The 21641-nt window shown below is 37.9% G+C and overlaps 1 protein-coding gene across 2 annotated transcripts in view; it reads left to right on the top strand.

Moving 5' to 3' along the window:
* The window catches only part of FNIP1 (folliculin interacting protein 1), a 102822-nt gene that overhangs the window by 41699 nt on the left and 39482 nt on the right, over positions 1 to 21641 (top strand). For both annotated transcript variants that reach the window (XM_070937315.1, XM_070937316.1), the window contains exons 2-6: positions 3271 to 3397; positions 14018 to 14161; positions 18058 to 18158; positions 19753 to 19827; positions 20063 to 20154. In XM_070937315.1, the coding sequence (XP_070793416.1) occupies positions 3271 to 3397; positions 14018 to 14161; positions 18058 to 18158; positions 19753 to 19827; positions 20063 to 20154 (539 nt within the window). The remainder of the gene's footprint in view (positions 1 to 3270; positions 3398 to 14017; positions 14162 to 18057; positions 18159 to 19752; positions 19828 to 20062; positions 20155 to 21641) is intronic.

The raw sequence follows: 21641 nt of genomic DNA, 5'->3' as shown, positions 1-21641 counted from the left end.
TAAAAATTGAGAAATCAGCATACCAATTTTGCTTAGCCATTAAATTCTATTTGATCTAGTCACTGTCCTCAACCAAGCCATCTCTCAGGATTGTTATGAGAAAAAACTTTGAACAATTTGGAATATAAAGATATAGACAGATAACAGTATTTTAAATAGTTTAGTATAGCTACATTATTCTCAATTGTCTATATCAGGGGTCGGCAACCTTAAACACTCTAAAGAGCCACAAAGGTCCTAACCGGAACCCCCCCTTCAATTCTGGAGCCAACCGGAAGTCTGGTTCCCCCACCACAGAGTCTCCTCCTAGCACAGGGTCCTTTTTCCTCTACCTGTCCTAACTGAAAGCTCTATCAGCAGTGGAGCCAACTGGCAACAAGGAACCGCAGCAGAGGGATGAAAGAGCCACATGCGGCTCCAGAGCTGTTGGTTGCCAACCCCTGGTCTATATAATGCTTTAGTCCTATTATATGTTTTGTGTTGTATGAACCAATAAAATGAAATAAGAGGGAACAATAAATTGGAATTGCACTTCCTCTGATTTGCAATATATCTATTGTGTTTCCAGTCAGATTTGTTTACTGCCATTTAAAATCCATTTTCATTTTAAGTGAGGATTTGAAACCAGCATATTCATTTTAATCTGACAAGAGTTGGGTGAATTATTCAGGTTCTTCTGTAGATTTGATCAAAAATCCTTATTCAGATAATTTTTCTAACTGGATGTTACATAATGTTTATTAATTTATTCTACATTTACAATTTAATAATAGAGGCAGATATTTAGAAATAATACCTATCCCCAATTCTTATCAATATACTATTCATTTTTGGCTTTTCCCTTTTGAATTTTCAGCTTAAAGCTTGGACATAATAAAGTTTTACAAATGTGGAATTAAATATAAGCTTTTAAAGCAAAGCTCATAATTCATATATATATGAAAAAAGCCCTAAACATTTCTTCAGTTGCATTCAAAATTTGGAGGAGATCCTATCTCTTGATGATGTTTAATATTGCATTTGATGAAATAATTGCTTTTATGTTAGGCACATTCACATGTCTGCAGACATGCTTCTAGGACAGCTGTGAGAATCCCGTTGTCTGGCCTCTTTTGTATCCTTGCTGATCTTCCTGAATATCTTCCTCTGGATTTGCCACTTCATTTTCTTTGGATTCCTGGGATAGTGCCGCAGCTGCCAAAGAATTTTTATAGACGAAATAAGAGTCATATTATGTAACGCCGATAATAGTCTGCTGGAATAAATTTATTCCAGCCCAAAGGTAGTTAAAATATCATGAACATAGCTGGAGAAGTAACCTAGTTCACTGTAGTTGAATAACACAGTGGTCCCCAACCTTTTTATCGCCGCGGCCCGCTGAGCGCGCGCAGGGGTGGGGCCGCGGCCCGCTGAGCGCGCGCAGGGGTGGGGCCACGGCCCAGGAGCCTTTGCGCAGGCCCATTGCGCACGGCCCAGGAGCCTGAGCCTTTGCGCAGGCCCATTGCGCACGGCCCAGGAGCCTGAGCCTTTGCGCAGGCCCATTGCGCACGGCCCAGGAGCCTTTGTGCTGAAGCGTTCCTGTCCCCCGGCCGCTGCGCGGCCCGGTGCCAGGTACTTCACGGCCCGGCACCGGTCCGCGGACCGGGGGTTGGGGACCACTGGAATAACATATGCTGATAAATACAGCAGAATTCTCTGTTTGGTTCACTTCATTCGCCTCTGAAGTGGTTTTTAGAGACCTTTCTGTCTGTCTTTTTGTCAAACAGCTGTCAGGTCAGTGTCCAAAAGCTAGTCAGTTGAGTCCACATTCTAATCTAAAGTGGGTAGGAGAGCATCAGAGGTGACTTCCTAAAACAAAGGATGAAAATAACAAGGGAAGGAAAGCTTGAGGAACATGGCTGCTGGAATTCTTTCCAACCTCACAACTGGCACTGGCCATAAGAAGAACCTCTGTTTCTGCCATATTGCATTAGTATTGAGATTCCTTCATGTCCGCATTTGTTGATATGTGTGTGTCTTCTGGAAAGAACAGGATGGGTTACACATGGTGTGCTTTGGTTCAGGAGGGAGGAAGGGAGCTCAGAATGGAAACGTTACTAACATTTATGATATGTTATGAACATATGATGTTGCTCAATCGCTTCTTCTGTGGAGACACATTCTGGGAAATATGGTGAAAAATCTCCCCCCTCCACAGATAACAGCCTATTTTTGAGCTAGAATTTTATTTTGTCAGCTTCTCTCCCTATGCCAAATCCAATTCTATCATTTCAGATTTGGGGAATTTTTGTCTTGTGGATGGTTACATAGATAGGCAAGGGTCCAGTCTCCCTACGTAATTTCTATTAGACTAGAAAGAATGAAAAGAGTTCAAAAGTCATTGTTAGCTTAATAATATTTTGAGGTTTGTTCTAGTGGTTAAAGCACCAGGCTGGAAACCAAGTGACTGTAAATTTTAGTTCTGCCATAGGCATGAAATCCAGCTGGGTGATTTTGAACCAGTTTTGTATGCATGAAATTCTTTATTGGGTAAAGCAACAGTGCAAAGCAGACATGTTAAGTTTTGTTATTTCTTTTCTTTTTGGTGGTGATGGGAATTAAATTGAATTCTTGCCTATCGTTTCTATGTACTTTTTCCCGTGATTCAGGCTACAGTACATTTCTATTATGCTTCTTCCTTGGAATGGCAGACAATCTTGCCTCTAAAGTACTTAGGGAATTATGTTGGCATTTTTTTGGCCTGAACCTCTGTTTTGTGTCTCTGTGTTTTCTCAGAGGGGATTTACAAGGGGATAGTTGAGTGAGATGTGCTGTTCACTCTTGATCATTATGAAACAAATGGGTTGATTGTGGGAATTCTATGATCATAAAACATCTTTGTGGGAAAGTATTTATTATAAAAGATGCAAGGCAAAATGATCCAATAAGAAACCTTTTTGAAACTCTTTATCCCCATAGCTCTTTCTATTAATAACAATTTTGCTTTTAATGCATATATTACAATAGTATTGCAGTGTGTATTAACAAGACTGATGCAACATTACTGTAAGAAATGTTTTAAACAACAGTTAAAGTTACTGATGAAGTTTGATCCATTTACACCAATGTTCAGAAAAATATATCTTGTTTGGCTCATTAATTGTTGTTATTGTCACTATCACCATCATCTCTTCTTGATAGTATAGTTAGTAAATAGACATTTAGTTAATATACGTAATGAAGCCACAACTAATGTGAAATTCTTTTTTCCCCCTCCCTTTCTTTTTAAAGCTGGCCTTTGCCGGAGTTTAATCCAAGTCAGATCCGACTAATTGTGTACCAGGACTGTGAAAGAAGAGGGCGAAATGTTTTATTTGATTCCACTGCCAAGAGAAGAACTGAAGATGTGTCAATCTCGGTGAGCAACCTAATTCATTAAAACATAATATACTTGGCACATTGTTTTTCAAATACTACATGTAGGCTTTAACATTTGATTCTTTGTGCTGGTAACTGCATTTTTAAGGTAAATGTTTATTATTGCTATGTTTAAAAATGATTGCATTCACCCATTAAGCATATGCACAACTCACTAAATTGTTCCTGGAATGGTTTTGTATGGAGGAAGCTTGTCATGGTCTGGACTGGGAATATACAGTAATATAGTGAGACTTCTCAACATTTCATTCTTGAATCTGCAAGCTTTGTACAATCCCACAATATATTACTGTTTCAGTGATTGTTCTAAATCAGGGGTCAGCAACTTGTGGCTCTGGAGCCGCATGTGGCTCTTTCACCCCTCTGCTGCGACTCCCTGTCACTCAAAATGTGTGTCACAACCACCAATGTGTGACATCTGCCAGCACGCGATTTATTGAGCTTTTCAACCCCCGGTAGGTTAACCATGAATAAATCCAAGAAAATAAAAGTTTCAGAAGAAAACAGAACATTTAATTCAACTACATATGCTAGTTTTGTGGCCAATCAAGAAATAGTCAGGCACGGGAAGGGTTTTGTGGCTCCCCGTGTTTTTTTTTCTGTGGGAAAAGGGTCCAAATGGCTCTTTTGAGTGTTTAAGGTTCCAGACCCCTGTTCTAAATTGGTATTAAAAATTAATATTCTAAGGGTTAGATACTGTCTATCTTGAATGCAGTTTGACTTCAGGTAATTATCCTGGATACAGTATATCAGTATAATTTGCTTGACAACAGTTCAGAAGTGATTTGTCATTGTCTTCGTCTAGGGTAGGTTTTTGACAATGTAGTCTAAAACTCTGCTATTTCTTTGCAATCTCTCATCCTACTACTAATCAAGTCCAATGCTGCTTAGCTCTTTTGAGATAAACAAAGGTCAGTTGGTACTGCTATCTATAATGTCCCTTGTCCTTAATGGCTTAATTGTAATGCTACTCTCCTCCTTTTAATCTACTTCTTTATTGGTTCTTAGGTTCTTTTTTGGTTAACATCAAGGTTTCTCCCCGCCACTTTCAAATAAAAAATAAATCAAAAGGACAATAGGAATTTTGAGGGCGTGTTCTACTAACTGCTATTCCTAAATTATGGTGGTAATTGTTTGGCCATGAACAGGTTGAAGAAATACAGATTGTTGACTATATTTCTTTAAGCTGCAATGCTGTATACTTAAAATGAAGACACTGTATCTGTATCTGTATCTGTATCTATATCAATTTTTTAACAAAAATAAGCCAATAACTGACCACCAAAGTTGAATGATCTGCTGGTAGGAATAGAAATGTTCTGATTACATATCTCAGCTACGTGGCAAGTATCTCCCAACCTTCACTTGACAGTGTATGCTAAGTTCCATCAGCATCCCACAATAGTTTTGCCCTTTGAAATAACACAGTGTGTGGGGCAAATGTTTTCTTGCTGTGAAAAGATCATCTGTTAGCTGAATTTTAGAATTTCATGCCTTTGCTTTTTGACCCCCACATACTCAGTGATTTATATTGCCTTTTTAGAGAGAGTTTGCTACATTTGGTATTAAACACAGCTATGTTTGGAACTGTTCATCAGTAAAACAGAAGAGATTTTTGGAGTATGGTTTAATTTCATTCCCCAGTCAAAAAAGCATTGCCTTCTTCTTAACTCCTACTGGGCTGAAATGTTTTGCTTCGTGGGGCATATTATCATATAAGAAAGTCCACCTTATTTATGATAAAGCAAGATAAAGTACTTCAACGTATGGGCATTTAAAAGCACTTCTGATAAAAAGACACTTCCATGCCAGAGAAACCATGTGATATACTTCTTAAATTTTTGACTCATGCCAAAAGTAGTTCACTATAAATTAAATTTTAAAAGGTGATTTATGACTACAGATGTTTACATAATTCAGATCTTTTCCAGAGTCACCACTTGTGTTCCAGTTTTGAAAGTCAAAATAGAAACAGTGCTGTTGGATGCTTGTGTATGACATATCAGTACTGAGTACATTAATACTGAACATACTGTGTGATTAAATTTGGGTTGCTTAGTGTTTGGTTCTAAATAATATCTGCAAGATCCAAGACACACTGTTTCAGATTTGGAATGAGTGCTATGCATCTCATCAAGTTTCAAGGATACCTGTCAATCATTAATAAATTATTTAACTAATTGGAGAGAAATATCAAATGGGGTGCCGTGGAGATAAGTTCTGTGTCCTTTATTCCTCAACATTTTCATGTATGATTTCTACAATAAGGTAGAAGGAAATGTTATCAGATCTGTAGATTGATACAAAGTTGGGTGGGTTAGCTAGACCGAAATAAGATTCAAAGTGACTTTGGTAGGTTTTGTTTCAATTTAGAGGTGCCTAATTGTGTTGAAAAGTGAACTGAAGGAAATAGAACAAAATTTAACAAAGACAAATGTGAAGTTCTTCTCTTATTAAACAAAAATTAAGAGTAGAGCTGTAAAATGACAGAAACCTATCTTTAATAGTACTTGTGAGAAATATCTTGGAATAGCAATTGATTGCAAATTCTGTATGAGCCAGAAATCTGATATGATTACAGAGAAATGTTATCTTGGAGATTATCAGCAGAAATACAACTTGCGTATCACAGGAGGTAACTTCCCTTCTGTTTTGCTATGACCAGACCTTAAGTACTGTGGCCAGATTTGGGCAACGCACACTTTAAGGAGGATTCAGAGAAATTGGATCGGCTTTAGAAAAAGGCATGGAAGACAATCAACCAGTATTTTGGAAATGGTGAAAGTTGTTCGTATGTGTGTATGTGCGTGTGTATGTTTTAAATATTTAAATGTTTTAAAGTTTTATGGCCAGTAGAATTATCTGAAAACCAAGACCATGTTATCTGTCAAAAGGCCTTAAGGCCACTCCTGGAAAACAGATAGTCACAGATTAGCTGGTCTCCTATTTCAAATATCTGGAAGTCTTCATTCTGCTAACAGCAGGAAACCCATGCAGAATATGTTGTGGAAAATGCACAGAGGAGCTCATCTGCCATCCTTAAAAGAAGAGATGGCCACTACATTCCTGCAGCACTCTCTTTGCCCTACTAACTATGAGGGATGATTTATAGTCCACATGGAAAAAGAATTAGAATCTTCTCTTTGGGCTTTCTTCAGCTCTTCTACTTAGCATGGGATATGACCAAGCCAAAACATTCATTGAACAGTGTGCAACACGCACAGCAGGGGTGAAATGCTCTTGGTTCGGACTGGATTGGGCGATCCGGAAGCGATCGTGGTGTGTGGTTCGGCGATCCGCCCACCCGCCCTGGTGTCGTTACTTCCTGGTTTTAACCAGGAAGTAATGTGTTTTTTATCTTTTGCACATGCGCAGAAGGTTTTGTGCATGCGCAGTCTGCACATGCATGTGAAGTGTGTGTGCGGCACGTGCACTTCCGAACCGGTAAGGAAGGTAAGTAGATTTCACCCCTGATGCACAGAGCACCAACTGCAAAGGTGGGTTTCAGGAGGTTCTGACCAGTTCTGGAGAACTGGTAGTAGAAATTTTGAATAGTTCAGAGAACCCGTAAATGCCACCTCTGACTGGCCCCGCCCCCATCTATTCTCTGCCTCCCGAGTCCCAGCTGATCAGGAGGAAATGGGGATTTTACAGTATCCTTCTCCTGGAGTGGGGTGGGAATGGAGATTTCACAGTATCCTTCCCCTGCCACGCCCACCATGCCACGCCCACAGAACCGGTAGTAAAAAAATTTGAAACCCACCACTGACCAACTGGAACTAGCCAGGTCCCAACCTTTCTTGCCAGTGAGCACAATAAGTATGTCCTCCTTCTATGGCATATTTAAATAATCTTGAAGTACCTAACCATCAAAGGGCCAATACAGAAAGGTGCCCTACCTGGAGATAATACTGCTTCAAGTCTGGACACACAGAGACTATAGAGCATGTACCTCTCCAGGGCCTGCATTACAGAGACATTTGTACTAGCCTCATCTCACCATTACTGCATAAATATACAGGGCACACATGATAATTTTGTACCTCTCTGCTGCTCTCAGATACTAACTCTGTTACAACATACATTTTTGCCAAATTCTATACAGCAGCACTCAAGATCCACCAAAAAATGACCTGCACCATAAAACAGTCTTAATGAACATTTAACTCGTCATTCGAGAGTGCTCTATATTGCTATAGATCTAGTTGCCACATAATAACCTTTTATGTTCTCCTATGCCCATCTAATGCTCCTATCTCTTCTTTTAGATTTTTTTAAAAATTTGAATATGTGTGTTTATTTTATATTTTTTAACTTTTTATAATTATTATTTTTAGATTTCGATGTATTTTTATGCTTTTTATTGAGGGCACCCCACCCTTCTTATGCTGTTCCTTGATTGAAATAAAGGTTTGATTTGATAAGTAGAGAGCAACTTCCAGTTTTATCCAGTGTGAAAGCAATCAAGGATATGCTGTGTGTATTTACCTTGCTTATTTATTTTTAGTTGGTTAGTAAAGTCCAACATTTCTATGATTCAAGACAACATATGACTAAGAAGTATAAAATCATAACCAGGAAAAAAATGGAATGTAAAGAAACAAAGAACCGTGTACTGTATCATATGGTACTACAATAAATCTCCTGTCATGAGCAGATGATGGTTTTAAAAGTTCATCTAAAAATACTTCCAAAACAGTAGAGTCCAAAAGGCAAACCTCACAAGACTTCCTTACCCTATAGCACTGCAGTATTGGGCTTTCCTTCATGGAGTATAACATAATACCTCTGCTCCAAAGCCACGGTGAAAGGAGAAAACCAAGAATGTCACTCTCTTCCTGTACTAGACTAACTGGGGAGTATCTCCTAATGAATTACGTGCACTTTGGAGAAGATGGTTACAGCCCTGAAAAGTGTATTATCTTCAATGGAATGTTCTCCATATTTGATTTCTTTGCCTGCGGTGGGCTGGACTTGTGTCCACTTAATTTCATTGTGATCCTGACATCATTGTTATTTTAATTATCTTGCAGTAGTAGAAGTAGAGGTGAGAGTCTAAATAAGTCTGCCTCCTCCTGTCACCTGCATTTCGTCTGATTTTCTCTTGGACACAAAGAAGTGTTCAACCTTCAAAGTTAGGAGGACCTGAGTTTAATGGGGTTGATGTGTATTCATGTCACATTTGTGCAACCGACACATTCCTGCCATGAATTTCACTCTGCTAGAAAAACCTCAAATCTTTGTAATTGCTGTGACTAGTGAGTAATTGGAGAAATTCTGCAGTGAGACTAACAAAAAACGTGATTGCGATCATACAATATTTTCATGAAAGCCAGTTCTGAAAATGTGTATTTTAAGGTTTTAAATGACATGTAATTGTTTTTTGTGAACATTAAACTAGCTTTTGTCCCAGTGCCAAATTGTCCCAGTGCTAAATTTGTTGAAAACATGTTGCATTCTGAAAGGAAATTCAACATATGCATGAAAGATGCATACATTTGTAATTTTAAAGAAAAATACTATACAGATGTATTCCACATGTGTGCCAAATATTGTAATGTTTATATAGATTAAAGAAAAACCTTGTAAAAACCTTGATTTACTGTTTTTTATGCAGGTGCATGCTTGAACAATGTTTCATTTGAAAATCTCTCGTGCATACTCCCTTTCTCCCTCATAAAAATATCAAACTCTACCCTATTAAAATGTGAGTTTATCTGAAAGTAGTCCATTGTTCCTAATGGACTGAGAAATTCTGCATGACAGCTTATTTGTTTACAAGGTTTTATTTTTGTTTTTTGTTTTTTGCTTGTTCCATCCACATCAGAATTGTTGCATAGTGTGTATAAGTGCATGTACCAGATTTTGGGTAAATGTGAGCAACAGTATGTTGACTACAAAGTAGTTTCCAGTTTAGAAATACTATCTTGCATAAAATAGTGTGAATGTGTCTGGGGGAAAAAACTTGGCTTGGATGAGCCTGTGATACCTTGGCCAAAATGCTCCAAAATTGACCAGTTTAATTATTGTCATTAACAGGGAATGCTGCATGTGGCATGGGTGTGATTAAGGCTGGAAACCAAATCTGCATCTACTCTGTGTTACCCAAAATGTGACATGAAATCCTTGTTTAGCTAAAGTTCTGTTGGGCAGCAGAGATCAGTGGGTCCAATCTGGTAATGACCATACAGAATATGAGCTTGGGAATTTCTGTTTTTCATCATTCAAGTGACTTGACTATGAAGGGGATACCTATGCCTTCCCTTTCAATTGCTTTCTTATAATTAAATAGTTAGAAACTCCATGGATATCCATGTGCTTCAGTTCACTCATGCAGAAAGAGAAGGATTTTAAAAATTGTGATTTAAAAGAGGACATTCCTGACGGGTAGGTTCTACTTATCTTCACTACCGGTTTGCAACGGGATCGCAGTTTGAATATTTCAGCCCCTAACTTGACATTATTCAGAATATGGTATTAAAACTACTCAAATTCTCTTAGAGCTTTTCTACCCTGTTTGGGAATTCTGGACATGAAATCCAAACATATCTGGAATGGGCAGGGGGGAATCTCTTATATCTGTTTGACTTCTGTATTTCCACATTGCAGCATCTCATGATCATTGAGATCTTCAGATTAGAAGCTGAAATAGCACAATGGCTTTCATTTCAATAGAAAGAGAAACAAATGAAGGCAAATATACATGTCCCAGGATAATGTTGCAGGATCCAATTTGAGTCGGTCACCAGGACCAGAAAGCCTTCGGACTCATGCTTGGAGCCCATCCTCAGGGACATGTGCATATGAGAAAAGTTTACTAAGGATGCATTCCAGAATGAGTCCGAAACCTTGGAAAATTAAATCTTTGGTCCCAGTGACCAACTCAGATTAAATCCTGCAATATTGAGAAAACTTGTGTTAATTCCAGTTCAAAATACTGTTTACTTGCCTCATGGATTCAGTGGACATAGCAATATGGTACTTATTGTGTTGACTTCTTACACATATATGTTAGTTAAGGAGCAGAAATTCCAGTTTCCTTTATATGTAGTATTTAGTCTCCTTATTAATTTTGGAAACATAGCTTGAGCTGTGCTTGAAGCAGCAAACAGCCAATTCCTTTGTTGCATCATCTGTGGCAATTTGTTGCATCTTGTATTTCATTGACATTCAGAATTGAAAACCTTGCAAAGAAAAAAAAGGGGAGGGACATCTCAAGATATTTGATCCAGATGTCCAGTGAGTTGATTTTGAGCATATGCTTGGTTCTAAATTTGCATGTTCTAAAATTTGTCTGGCTTCCACATTTTCGGTATGATTGGCTCTCTGGCAAGCTGCTGACAGATGGCATCCAAAAGATGGTGACCATCTGACCTCTCTTTACCTATGGGGATTCTGAGGTTCATCGCATTCCACTGTAAAGGCCAAAGATATAACATTTCCCAGTATTTTCGGTCAAGAAAGATGCATTCAAGATGCAGTGCTCAGGAGAGCTTTGTAGAAAACTAATATGTCGGAGAACTTTTTGAAAAACAGTTCTTATATTGTATACTGTAGATTTGCTAGGTTAAGCTTGGAAATGTATGGTTTGGGAAATGTATTCTATCATTCCAGGTCAAGTTCTTTTCCTTTTTTCCCCACATTGAAATATGCCTGCTTGCAACCAAGCATGATTAAGCAAGCCTTCAACATCAGCTGAATGCTAGTGTGACTTGCCTGAACAAAAATGCTGTAACTCTTAGATTCAGTGTGGTTTTATCACATGATGCAGAGCCTGGTCCAAGACGCTGTTGTTTGTCAGAGATAAAATGCAATTCTAGTTCATGGGTTCCTAGTGAAATCATATGATAGCTATTCACATGTTTTTAGCTGTTGTATGCCAAAAAAAAAAAAAACAAAAAAAAAAACTGAAGCCAGTAGCAATTCTAACAGTGCACGAGTTCAGCTTTGTCCTTTTAATCATTGGCCTGTCATAATAAGAGGTTGTTCTTGGGAGAAGTAGTGCGATCTTAAATTTTAGCTCTGGAAAAAAACTGGCTTTGCATCAGCTGGGTCTGCATTTCTTAAACTATGGGATTAATTCCCCAGTACTATTTAGCTTTACCTCCAATTAAAGAATGAGAAAAGTGTTGTCAGAAGGTAGCCTTGAAGGTGGTAGAAGGGTGAATTTTGAATAATGGTTTATATTTCCTTCATAAAATCAGTGTCTGTTCTCTAATAATACTGTAGTTTAGGGCTCTAAATTGCTGGCCTTGGTAATTTCCAGCTCTCAACTGAATTTGACAGCAGAAAGGCCGAAAATCCCAGGGCTTCTTCCTAATCTTTTCTAATACAGATGTGCCACCTGAGTTTTAGTAACAACTTCTTGGGGAATTAAAATGCATACATTAAAAAAATTACATATTGATTTATTTCCTTCCACCCCAATAAAGTTTTCCTTTGCAAATATTATTATCGGGAGAACAATCTGTGATTAATAGCTGCACTTCCACTGTTTTAAATACAGTCTGAATTTCTGTGAATCATTTTCATTAAAGACATTGAATCAGCTCTGATCCCAAACTTTGTGGAAATGTCAGATCTCTTCAGAATAAAAGCTCATTTTTTAATGTCTGGCTCGGAACTGGGTTTTCTCATGTTTCTTTATAGCTTCTCCATTTCAAGGAATCTGTCTTAAAAACTGCTGGCTTGAATTTAGGGACAAGCCAAGATACTTGCTAGTCGAAATGAAAGACAATATGGTAGTTAAATTTCACTTCAGCACATGCAGTGGGACACCCCACTGAGATTTGCTTGTGGGCCTAAATGACAACCTGTAGCACTTCATTGCTACTTTCTGCCTGTTCAGCATCTATTTGCTTAATGCTGGAACCATTTCTACCTTTTAAAAAAAATTACAATTTGATGGGTAAGCTCTTGGAGAAGACAGTGAATATTTGGGGGAGTTCTATCCCACCTTTAAATTATAACAGAATACACAGAGAACGTTTACTTGGTGGCCATAATTGTTGTTATTAAAAAAAAGCCGTTGTATGCCAGAGACTAAAATGAAAAAAATGGGAATGTAACTGTGACATCAACTCCAGCAGTTGAAAAGACATGCTTGCAAATTGCTCTTGTGTGCCATATTTGTTAACAGTTGTAATGGCAGCACTGAATTATGTTTGTAGACTATATTTAAAATAAATGGATCAAAAAGTGTCTAGTACAGTATCTATGAGATCGAAAAAGAACAGGATTTCCCAAACTTGGAGGTGTACCTCTCGGAGAGGTGCAGACAGAATCAAGGGAAGAATGTTTTAGTTATACTGTTACAATAAATCCATTTTGCCAAAGGTTTGTTGTATTGTTTTTATTGTTCAGTTGTATTTATTTTGGTATTTGAATTTTTAGGAAAGGTGTGGACATTAAGATTACACTAAAAAGAGACAAAAAGTTTAGTGATACAGTATAAAATGAATTAACATTGTTTTTCCCTTAAGGCAGTCTCATTTAAGATAGTTCTACTTTTAAAACCAGAAAATATTTATCTATGTCAGTATGCATACAGTACTTTGGATTTAATTTAGAAGACATACTTTAAAATGTACTGGAGCACAAAGGCAATAGCTATTGGCAACTCATTTAAACTAGATGTGTATGTTTTCAAAATATCCTGGGAAAAGATGCAGCTGTTTTAATGAGTTCCAAATGATAATAAATTTGTGTTCCTGTCCATGTTCAAAATGAACTTGAAGTATTCGTCATCTGTAATGTGTTACTTTTCAAATACTGTTCCAATAATAAAATAATGGAGAAAAATCACAAAATACAAAACCAGCAAATAGAAGTAGAAACTATTGGTAAAAGAAAGCAAAGATAATACCAAGAGTAATAGGCACTTTGGTGCCATCCCAAAACATTTGGATCACTACTTGAACACAATTGGGATTGACAAAATGAATATCAGTCAGTTGCAAAAGGCAACTTTACTTACAACAGGTAACATTCTGCAACAATACCTTTATAACACCTTCAAACAACATTTGCTTATCCCAGGTCCTTGGGAAGAACTGGATAGGTAGATAAAAATGCCAAATTCAATTTAAACATCTGGCTGATTGTGTGATGAACCATAATAATTTATTAAACTTGTATGCTGTTTGACTCTCAAAATTTTGGGTGGCTCACAGCAATTAAAAAGAAGTTACAATAAATAAATGAAACATGCAGATAAAAAATAGCATGTGCAATGAAGTGAGGATCTCATTGTCCCTTGCCAAACACCAGGGTGAAGGGCTCATTCTTAATTTAAAAATCCAATTAAAATTATTTTAAACAACAGCAGAATGGAGGCCATCTGAGCCAGGGAGGAACCTTCTTCCAGAGGGCAGTCACAGCTAGAGAGAAGGTGTCCCTGTAGAAGAGCCATATCATGGTACACACATAAAACCTACTGAATGCTCATCTTAGTTATTGACCTCCTCTATTCCTTTAATATTGAAATACTTTTGTTAATATAAAATTTCCTGGTTATCACTGTATGTGGTAGGTATTAGTTACACAATGGTCTGGAGATTGCTAAGAATAATGTGGCAATTGCATCTTTTTCCTCCATCAGAAGCTCTGCAGTGATGCACCAGTGAAAGTGTTTGGAAAATGTTGCCAGCTCAAACCTGGAGGAGATAGTTCATCTTCTTTGGATAGTTCAATCAATTCCTCTTCTTCTTCTACTGAAACAAAAGAACATTGCCCAAAATTTCAGGTGAGCATCCTCTGAATTGTGCTAAAATTGTTAGAAGTGGCTGGGGTTTTGGGCAGAGAGTTCTGAGCCAAGAAGAACTTTTTTGGTGATTGTCTATCTAGAACAGATGGTTGATATCGTCTGAGTCGGGAATAAGGCAATTACCTGCAGAATGGATGTTGTCCAGTGAACTGAACATTAATGATGAAGAATAGTGGACAACCAGTTCTACAGCCAATTTCACAGTCTAAGTTTACCTGGAAGTGAGGCTTGTAGAAATAAATTTAGCTTTTTTTAAATATGCATATCCTAAAACTTTATTGTGGAAAGGGGCACAGAGGCTCGAGGGGTTAGGATGCTGGCTTGACAAGCAGCACACTTGTTTTTTCATTTTAAATATTTTGAAAGGCTTGTACAGTAGAGTTCATTTTATGGAAAGTAGTTGGTACATGTTAAATGATAGATGTTTGCTTGCTGTCACTTTAAAAGAGTTATGAACTGGCATTCACTGAACCTGAGTTACACTTTAAGAGAGGTTTTGGCTACTAGTACAGCCAGTCATCTGACTGATGTATTTCTGTCATCTCACCTTGTGCTGAGAGAAGTATTTTCTATTAAGCCTTCCTAAAATAGAGTTGAGCCTTTCTATTCTTTGTAGTGGAGTAGTTCTCTGCTTAAGACTGTCTGATCCTAACATGACACATTCTGGATGACTTCTTGACTGATACCGATGGACCTGATCTCTTAGCAAAACTTTGCTAAGAATGTTAGCCTCCCCATTGTCTTTTGGTCTCAAATACACAAATATCTTTTTTTGTATTGCACCAGTGAAACTGAAAATTGTAATTTTTTTTTTAATCTCTTCATCAAGGCCAAATGTGTGGGTTGATGAAGAAAGAACAGGGATTATGTTGAATTCTGTTCTTAGAATAGAAAATAAGAATAACATTTTGCAGCCTGTTATACCTCATTTAAATTCCATGTCAGAGAGGTTTTTAAAAAAAGGATCTCTGTCTCAATCAGTGCTTTCTGCCAAGTAGTCCCATATTCAATGAATGTGGTGCATCCAGAATTAAAGAGGCAGACCACGTAAATCCTTTAAGAGGTGCAGAAGGAGTGGATAAGGTAAATATAAGGAACTGCATGTAAATATCTAACACAATGGAATTCGATTTTTTCATAAATAGATATGCAAAGTATTTGCAAAGTTAATTTGTAAAATGTAGCATGGACATAGGGTTTTTATTTGTCAAAAGCGGCAGGACATGATATACATGTTATTAAATGATAACAAGATTGTTTACGTCTACAAGCAAAGCTTTTTCTTACTGCTCTCCACCAGCCACTGATCTTCAGGGATGAGAGATTCCAACAGCCATCATTGCTAAGACATTGTTGATAGTAAAATTAACATTTATGTAGCAGATCAAACTTTATTAATAAAACCTCTCTCAGCCCAGCCCAGCCTGTTAATATTCTGTTAATGGAGAGGGATCATTTTTTTTTTCATTCTATAATTGAATGACAAGGAGGTAATAGGCAATGTGTTTTCTCATGATCTACACCAGAGGTGTCAAACTCAATTTCATTGAGGGCCACATCATGGTTGTTTGACCTTGGGTGGGGTGGGTGAGGCCAGCTCAATGACACTCATGTCAGGGACGCCTGTGGTGGCCTGCAACCCTCTGCCAGCAAAAACAGGAGGCCATCGCAGCCCAAAACGGAGCTCAGGAGCCTGTTTTCACTGGCAGAGGCACCGTAGGCTTGTCCTTTGCTATTTCCAGGGCAGCCCTGTGGGCCAGATCTAAGCACCCTGTGGGCTGGATCCGGCCCCCTTGACACCCCTGATCTACACCTATGCCATGATGATAGGATGAGTGAAGGAACAATATGGATTGACAATAGGTGTTTTTTCACATGTACATGAATTGGACATTTTTCACTGTATAGAACAATTATGGGATGAAGCAATGGCAGAGATATTAATATGTGGCAGCCAATATAAATTATTATAAATTTATTCATCCATTTTTATCTGTCATTGAAAAATAGCTAAAATCAGTCTTGCAAGAGTCTAAAATGCAGGTGTTTATCTCTACTTTTGTGATCATTAGTATAACAGTAAGTTTTGTAAACATCTACATGTTTTATTTGCATGTTGTATAAATTCTGCTTCTAATCTGAGTGGGCAGCATTGTCAATTACATGTAAGATACACACACACACACACACACACACACACACACACACCCCTGTAAAGAAAATTTCACACAACTTTAAAATTGGGGAAACTGGAAAATTTTAACTATCCATGAGATCAGCCAAAACTCATTATCTCCTAATGCATTTCTAGAACAGATGAAGTGCATCATGGGATGCATAGCTTCTATAGTAATCCATGTAAAATCATCCGGGTTTTCTTCTAGAAAGAAGAAAAATCTAGCAAATTTTCTTGCTTGATGCCTAAGGATTTATCAAACCATTATTTGGGGGGTGTTTTTTGGTGTCCCCCCCCCTTGAAAATTATGTTCTTCAAGTTCCTAAATCTAGCAATGGTTGATGTCTTAAATAGTGTATTAAAAAGTTCACACACATTTATATAGAATATCAAAATACAAGCTTATTTTGTTTTACATTTTGTCAATTCATCTTATTATATTTGATTTTACAATTTGGTATAAATGGCAGTTTTGATTATAATTGACAGAGTAACTATTTCTGTTTCCTGATGGAAAAATAACCTAGAATCTTGTTTACCATTAAAATAATTTTCTTTCCTGTCAGGTACCTTGATACTTAGAAGCATTTCTCCCATTATGGTACAAAATGCCAGTACCTACGGGATAATTGAGGCATATATTATTATCCTGTAGTGTGATATATGTGATTACTGCCTAACAATTTTAAGTGCTCTGACACCAGGTATGGAAAGTGTGTGAAATTCTAAGCCCTTGAGTGCAGAAGTTGCTGTGTTCATGTTAAAAGCAGATACAATATAGTGAACTAAGCTATTCAAAGAGTTGTGCATTCTGTATTACTGGTTTAAATCCACAGGCAGAAATATCTATGGGGCAATAGACTATTATGTTACACTGGGTTTGTTATTTTTCTCACAGGATTTAGTTCCAATATGCACCTCTCCCATCAAATCAAATTACATCCTTTAAGACAGAATGGCCAAATACCAAGAGAGTATCAAAGTCCATGTGCCTGGAGTATTTGCTCAAGATAAGAAGCGAGGAGGAAAACTGACAGCAGATCAGGCTTTTGAGGCACATGATGTCCTGCAAGGCAAGCCATAAGAGAGGGGTGAACAGTTTGTTACTCCGGGGCTGCGTGTGCCATCATGAGTCCCCTCTGGTCAAATGTTAGGAGCGTCTCTTCCTACTATATTGAAGTGCTAAGTCTGAAAATTGCAGCGTAAGCCCTCAAGCAGGCTTAGTGCAAAACAAGGGAAAGGGAAAGAAGAAAAAAAAACCTGAAAACAAACCCTGTTCACATGTTCAAACACCGAATAAAATCTTGGCCCTGCCACATGTGAGATGTGATCCCATTCATTTTGCATCACATATGTTGGAGCCCTTGGCATCCACACCTGCCATAAAATCACAACAGTTAATGTGTGGAGAGCAGCAGCAGGTGCAGAAGATTTTGATTCTGCCCGAAGATTATTTTCAGCATGAGGAACAGCTGCCATCTACAGCAACATTTAGATCTATGAATCTAAAGAGCCAATATGAACCCGCATAATATCTTGGTACCTGAGGATGGGGCTTATGTGTGTGTAACACATGCACTTGTCTTTTGTTGAATGTATTTATAGTTGTCATGTTCCTTCATTTCCCATGCCCTACCTGAAGAATGCCTTAAAAGTGATCACCGGACAACGTAATTATTAGCAGTGGTTTTTTTTTCAGGGTTCTCGATGTTCTTCAGATGCCAACATGCTTGGGGAGATGATGTTTGGCTCTGTGGCTATGAGCTACAAGGGTTCAACTTTAAAAATCCACCAGATTCGGTAAAGATTATTTTTTGTTATATAGAATCTTATTTCACCTTGCAACCAGACTTCTGGAGGTATTTTACCTCTTGTAGTATGAAGATAATATAGAAATGACAGTGTGGGGAGAAGAAATGTAATTCTTCTGGGGTTTGGAGCGGGATGGTGGTGGTTGGATTTTGTATCCCATATTCAAAACTGAGGTGGGGTGGGAGTTCCCATACATCCTCCCAATGAAACATATTTCCTGCCCTTCAGTTTTTATCAGGGATTTATGGTAAATTCAATAGCTGTGTATATTGGACTGTGTACAGTGTGGCAGTGGTGGGACAGAGATGGAGGGTCAGGTGTGTATGATGTTCCACGGGCATTTTTTAGCCCAGAAACCCAAATTGATTGTGATTACTGAAAACTGACAACACACTTGGATGCTATGGGAAATATGAGGTGGGAAATAAATATGGAGTATAAATACTAAGTAGGCATGTCATTATTTAAAAATGGCCCAAACCTTCCAAAACTGTTCCCAAGACCCTATCAAGTGGCCCTATCCATTTTGTAGCCTTCATTGCTTAATTACGTCAAAGCCCTCCATCACCCCTGCTGTAGTCAAGTACTTCTTTCCAGAATTTTATGTTGTTGAGTACGTGCAGAATAATTTTAATTATGTGGTTTTGATATGCTTATCCCCAGCTAGTTACTTTGTGTGCTTTTCATCTGTATATATTTAAAGCCAGAATCCCACAGCTCACAAATAAGCATGCTGTTCCATTATTACCCTAGTTGTCCTTCAGTGTGGAAAAACATGGAATATATAATTTTTACAGAAAAAATAATGCAGCCATCTGTTAACTCATCACAGGGTGGGTTGAGTCTACAGAAATTAAGGTTGATTCTGATGGGATTTAAGAGCAATAGTAGACCCATATATTTGGGATATTACAAATAATTTTATAGAGAGAAGTTCCCTGAAGATGGGCTCCAGCATGAGTCCAAGAGCTTGGAAATCCCATGGTCCCAGTGACCGACCCAGATTGGATCCTGCAATAATTTTATATAGTAAAATTGAACTTTACAATGAGTTTTCCGGAACAGGGCTCTTAGAAAAGTATTATCGCATGAATATTTCTTTCTTAAAATTCAGAGCAGGATTGTTGGTTTCTGGTGTTTAGTATTGCTTTTATGTGCTTATGTGCTTCATGCCTAAAATTGAGGTGTGTTTATGATGATTAGCTAACATGGGGAAAAAGCAAACAAACTCTATTTTAATATAATTAAATAAATTGTTTTTTTCCCCTTTAGTCCACTATTTTTGGGGAATGCTTTGGAATGTTCATTTAGTAATGAATTTAGTAGAATTTAGAACCTTAAAACAGTGTTTCTCAACCTCAGCCACTTTTAAGAGGTGTGGACTTCAACTCCCAGAATCCCCCAGCCAGTATGCCTGCTGGAGAATTCTGGGAGTTGAAGTCCACACCTCTTAAAAGTGGCTGAAGTTGAGAAGCACTGCCTTAGAGAGACTATGTATGACTCTAGTCATATGCAATCCCTATGAATGTGGATTGCTGTTTGGTGAGGACATCTTTTCATTCTTATTCTCTTGGCTTCACAGCTCTCCTCCACAGCTTATGCTGAGCAAAGTTTTTACAGCTCGAACAGGAAGCAGTATTTATGGAAGTTTAAACACGTGAGTACATTAGAAAGAGCATGTGATCATTAGGAAGTGATAGAGACTGGTGGTTTTGGTTTCTTCAGGAGAATAGATTGTCTCTTGCTAGTTCCTTTTTTTCCTCTAAGGATTCCTCTTTCATTCTCAGAAGACATAAGGGTGCAGTGGGAAAAGGGGGGTAAGACAGAACCGATAACTAAAGGCAAACGTCACAAAAGAAGATTGTTTTCTTTCTTTCTTTTTTTCCCTGTAGGCTTCAAGACAGTCTTGAGTTTATTAATCAAGATAATAATACTTTGAAGCCAGATCATACCACAGTTATGAATGGACTGCTTATGAACATAGGTAATTTTCTTATTTGCAAGATAAAACCTTTAACAATTGACACAGATTAATCTGACCCATACTAAAATATCTTTTTAAAGAAATGCTATAGGTTTGTGGAGCTAAGGCAGCCATTACTCTCAGTTCAAACACAGCTCATGACACTTGAAAATGTTTACTGCGGTGTGACTATTTGGAAGAAGTTGATGAAGTCAGTTGAAATCTCTTTATGATGAGAATAACCATTAGCCTAATATAAACTATGAAATGTTTCCCTTATTAGAATTCTATTCTAATTAGATAAAACTATACTATTTAAAATTTAAACATGTGCACATCACAAAATATTATATATTTATTATCATGTGATATGTGAGATATAGTTCATAGTTCCAGTTGGTTTGTTCAGTTGTTTTTTTTTTAGCTTAAATACTTACATTCGCTTTCATTCTACATTTCAGGGCAATCACAACAATATAATAACAAATAACATATTTAAAATATTAAATCTGGTAATAAATAAAAGTGTCTGGCAAGTGAGTTTTCACCTGACCCCAAAATATTGTAATGCAGGTGTACTACTGTACTTTTCGGAGTATAAGACACACTTCAACCCCCTAAAAGAGGGTGGAAATGTTGGTGCATCTTATACACCGAATACAGCCATTTTTGGCCTCCTGAAGCCCTGCCCCATGCATCACATTTTTCGGAAAAACAGGGCGTGCAGAGGCTTTGGGAGGCCTGCAAAGTGCTCCTGGGGGCTGGGGAGGGCAAAAATGCCCCTGTTTTTGCAAAAAACTGACCCATTTTTGGCCTCCCAAACCACCCATGCGTTGCGTTTTTGCCCTCCCCAGCCCCCAGGAGCACTCTGCAGGCCTCCCAAACCCGCTGCGTGCCCCGTTTTTACAAAAAACGGGATGTGCAGAGGGTTTCAGAGGTCTGCAGAGTGCTCCTGGGGGCCGTGGAAGGCAAAAGCTTTTTTTTTCTTGCTTACCTCTTCGAAATCTTGGTGTGTCTTATACACCGGTGTGTCTTACAGTCTGAAAAATATGGTACTCCATAGATGGTGAAAGGATAATAAAGAAAAACACTTCAGAAAAAGATGCTAACAGCTCACATGGGACAGTTCCCTCCAAAGTTTGCATAATAAGCAGCATCTAGTAATTAAAATTGTGACAGTTGTATTCTTCATCAGTTGACCCTTCTGGCAAAGCTATGTAGCTGCTTTGCATGAACCCCAACAAGTGAATGTAGGGCATGGATCATGACTATCAGTCTCCTGAAAGGACTGCAGTAATAACTCAGCTGCCACTAATAAAAAATTATCCTTGCTGACCTTGGTTGTCATCACAGCCTGCAGAGACAATGATGGATCTATTGATCCATGAATATGTTTCATATACCATATACATGACATAACTCACATCAACTGCTTTGGACACATGACAGCAGGAGGAGGAAAATGAACAGGAGCACAGTTGTTTTCAAACAAGAAGACTGGCTTGTTC

Source organism: Pituophis catenifer, unplaced genomic scaffold (genome assembly GCF_029215685.1).
Source record: "Pituophis catenifer annectens isolate HBS135680 unplaced genomic scaffold, rPitCat1.0.hap2 SCAF_2, whole genome shotgun sequence".
Classification (NCBI taxonomy): Eukaryota; Metazoa; Chordata; class Lepidosauria; order Squamata; family Colubridae; genus Pituophis; species Pituophis catenifer.
Note: the sequence above shows the minus strand (reverse complement) of the source record. Positions and strands in the feature narration are given on the sequence as shown.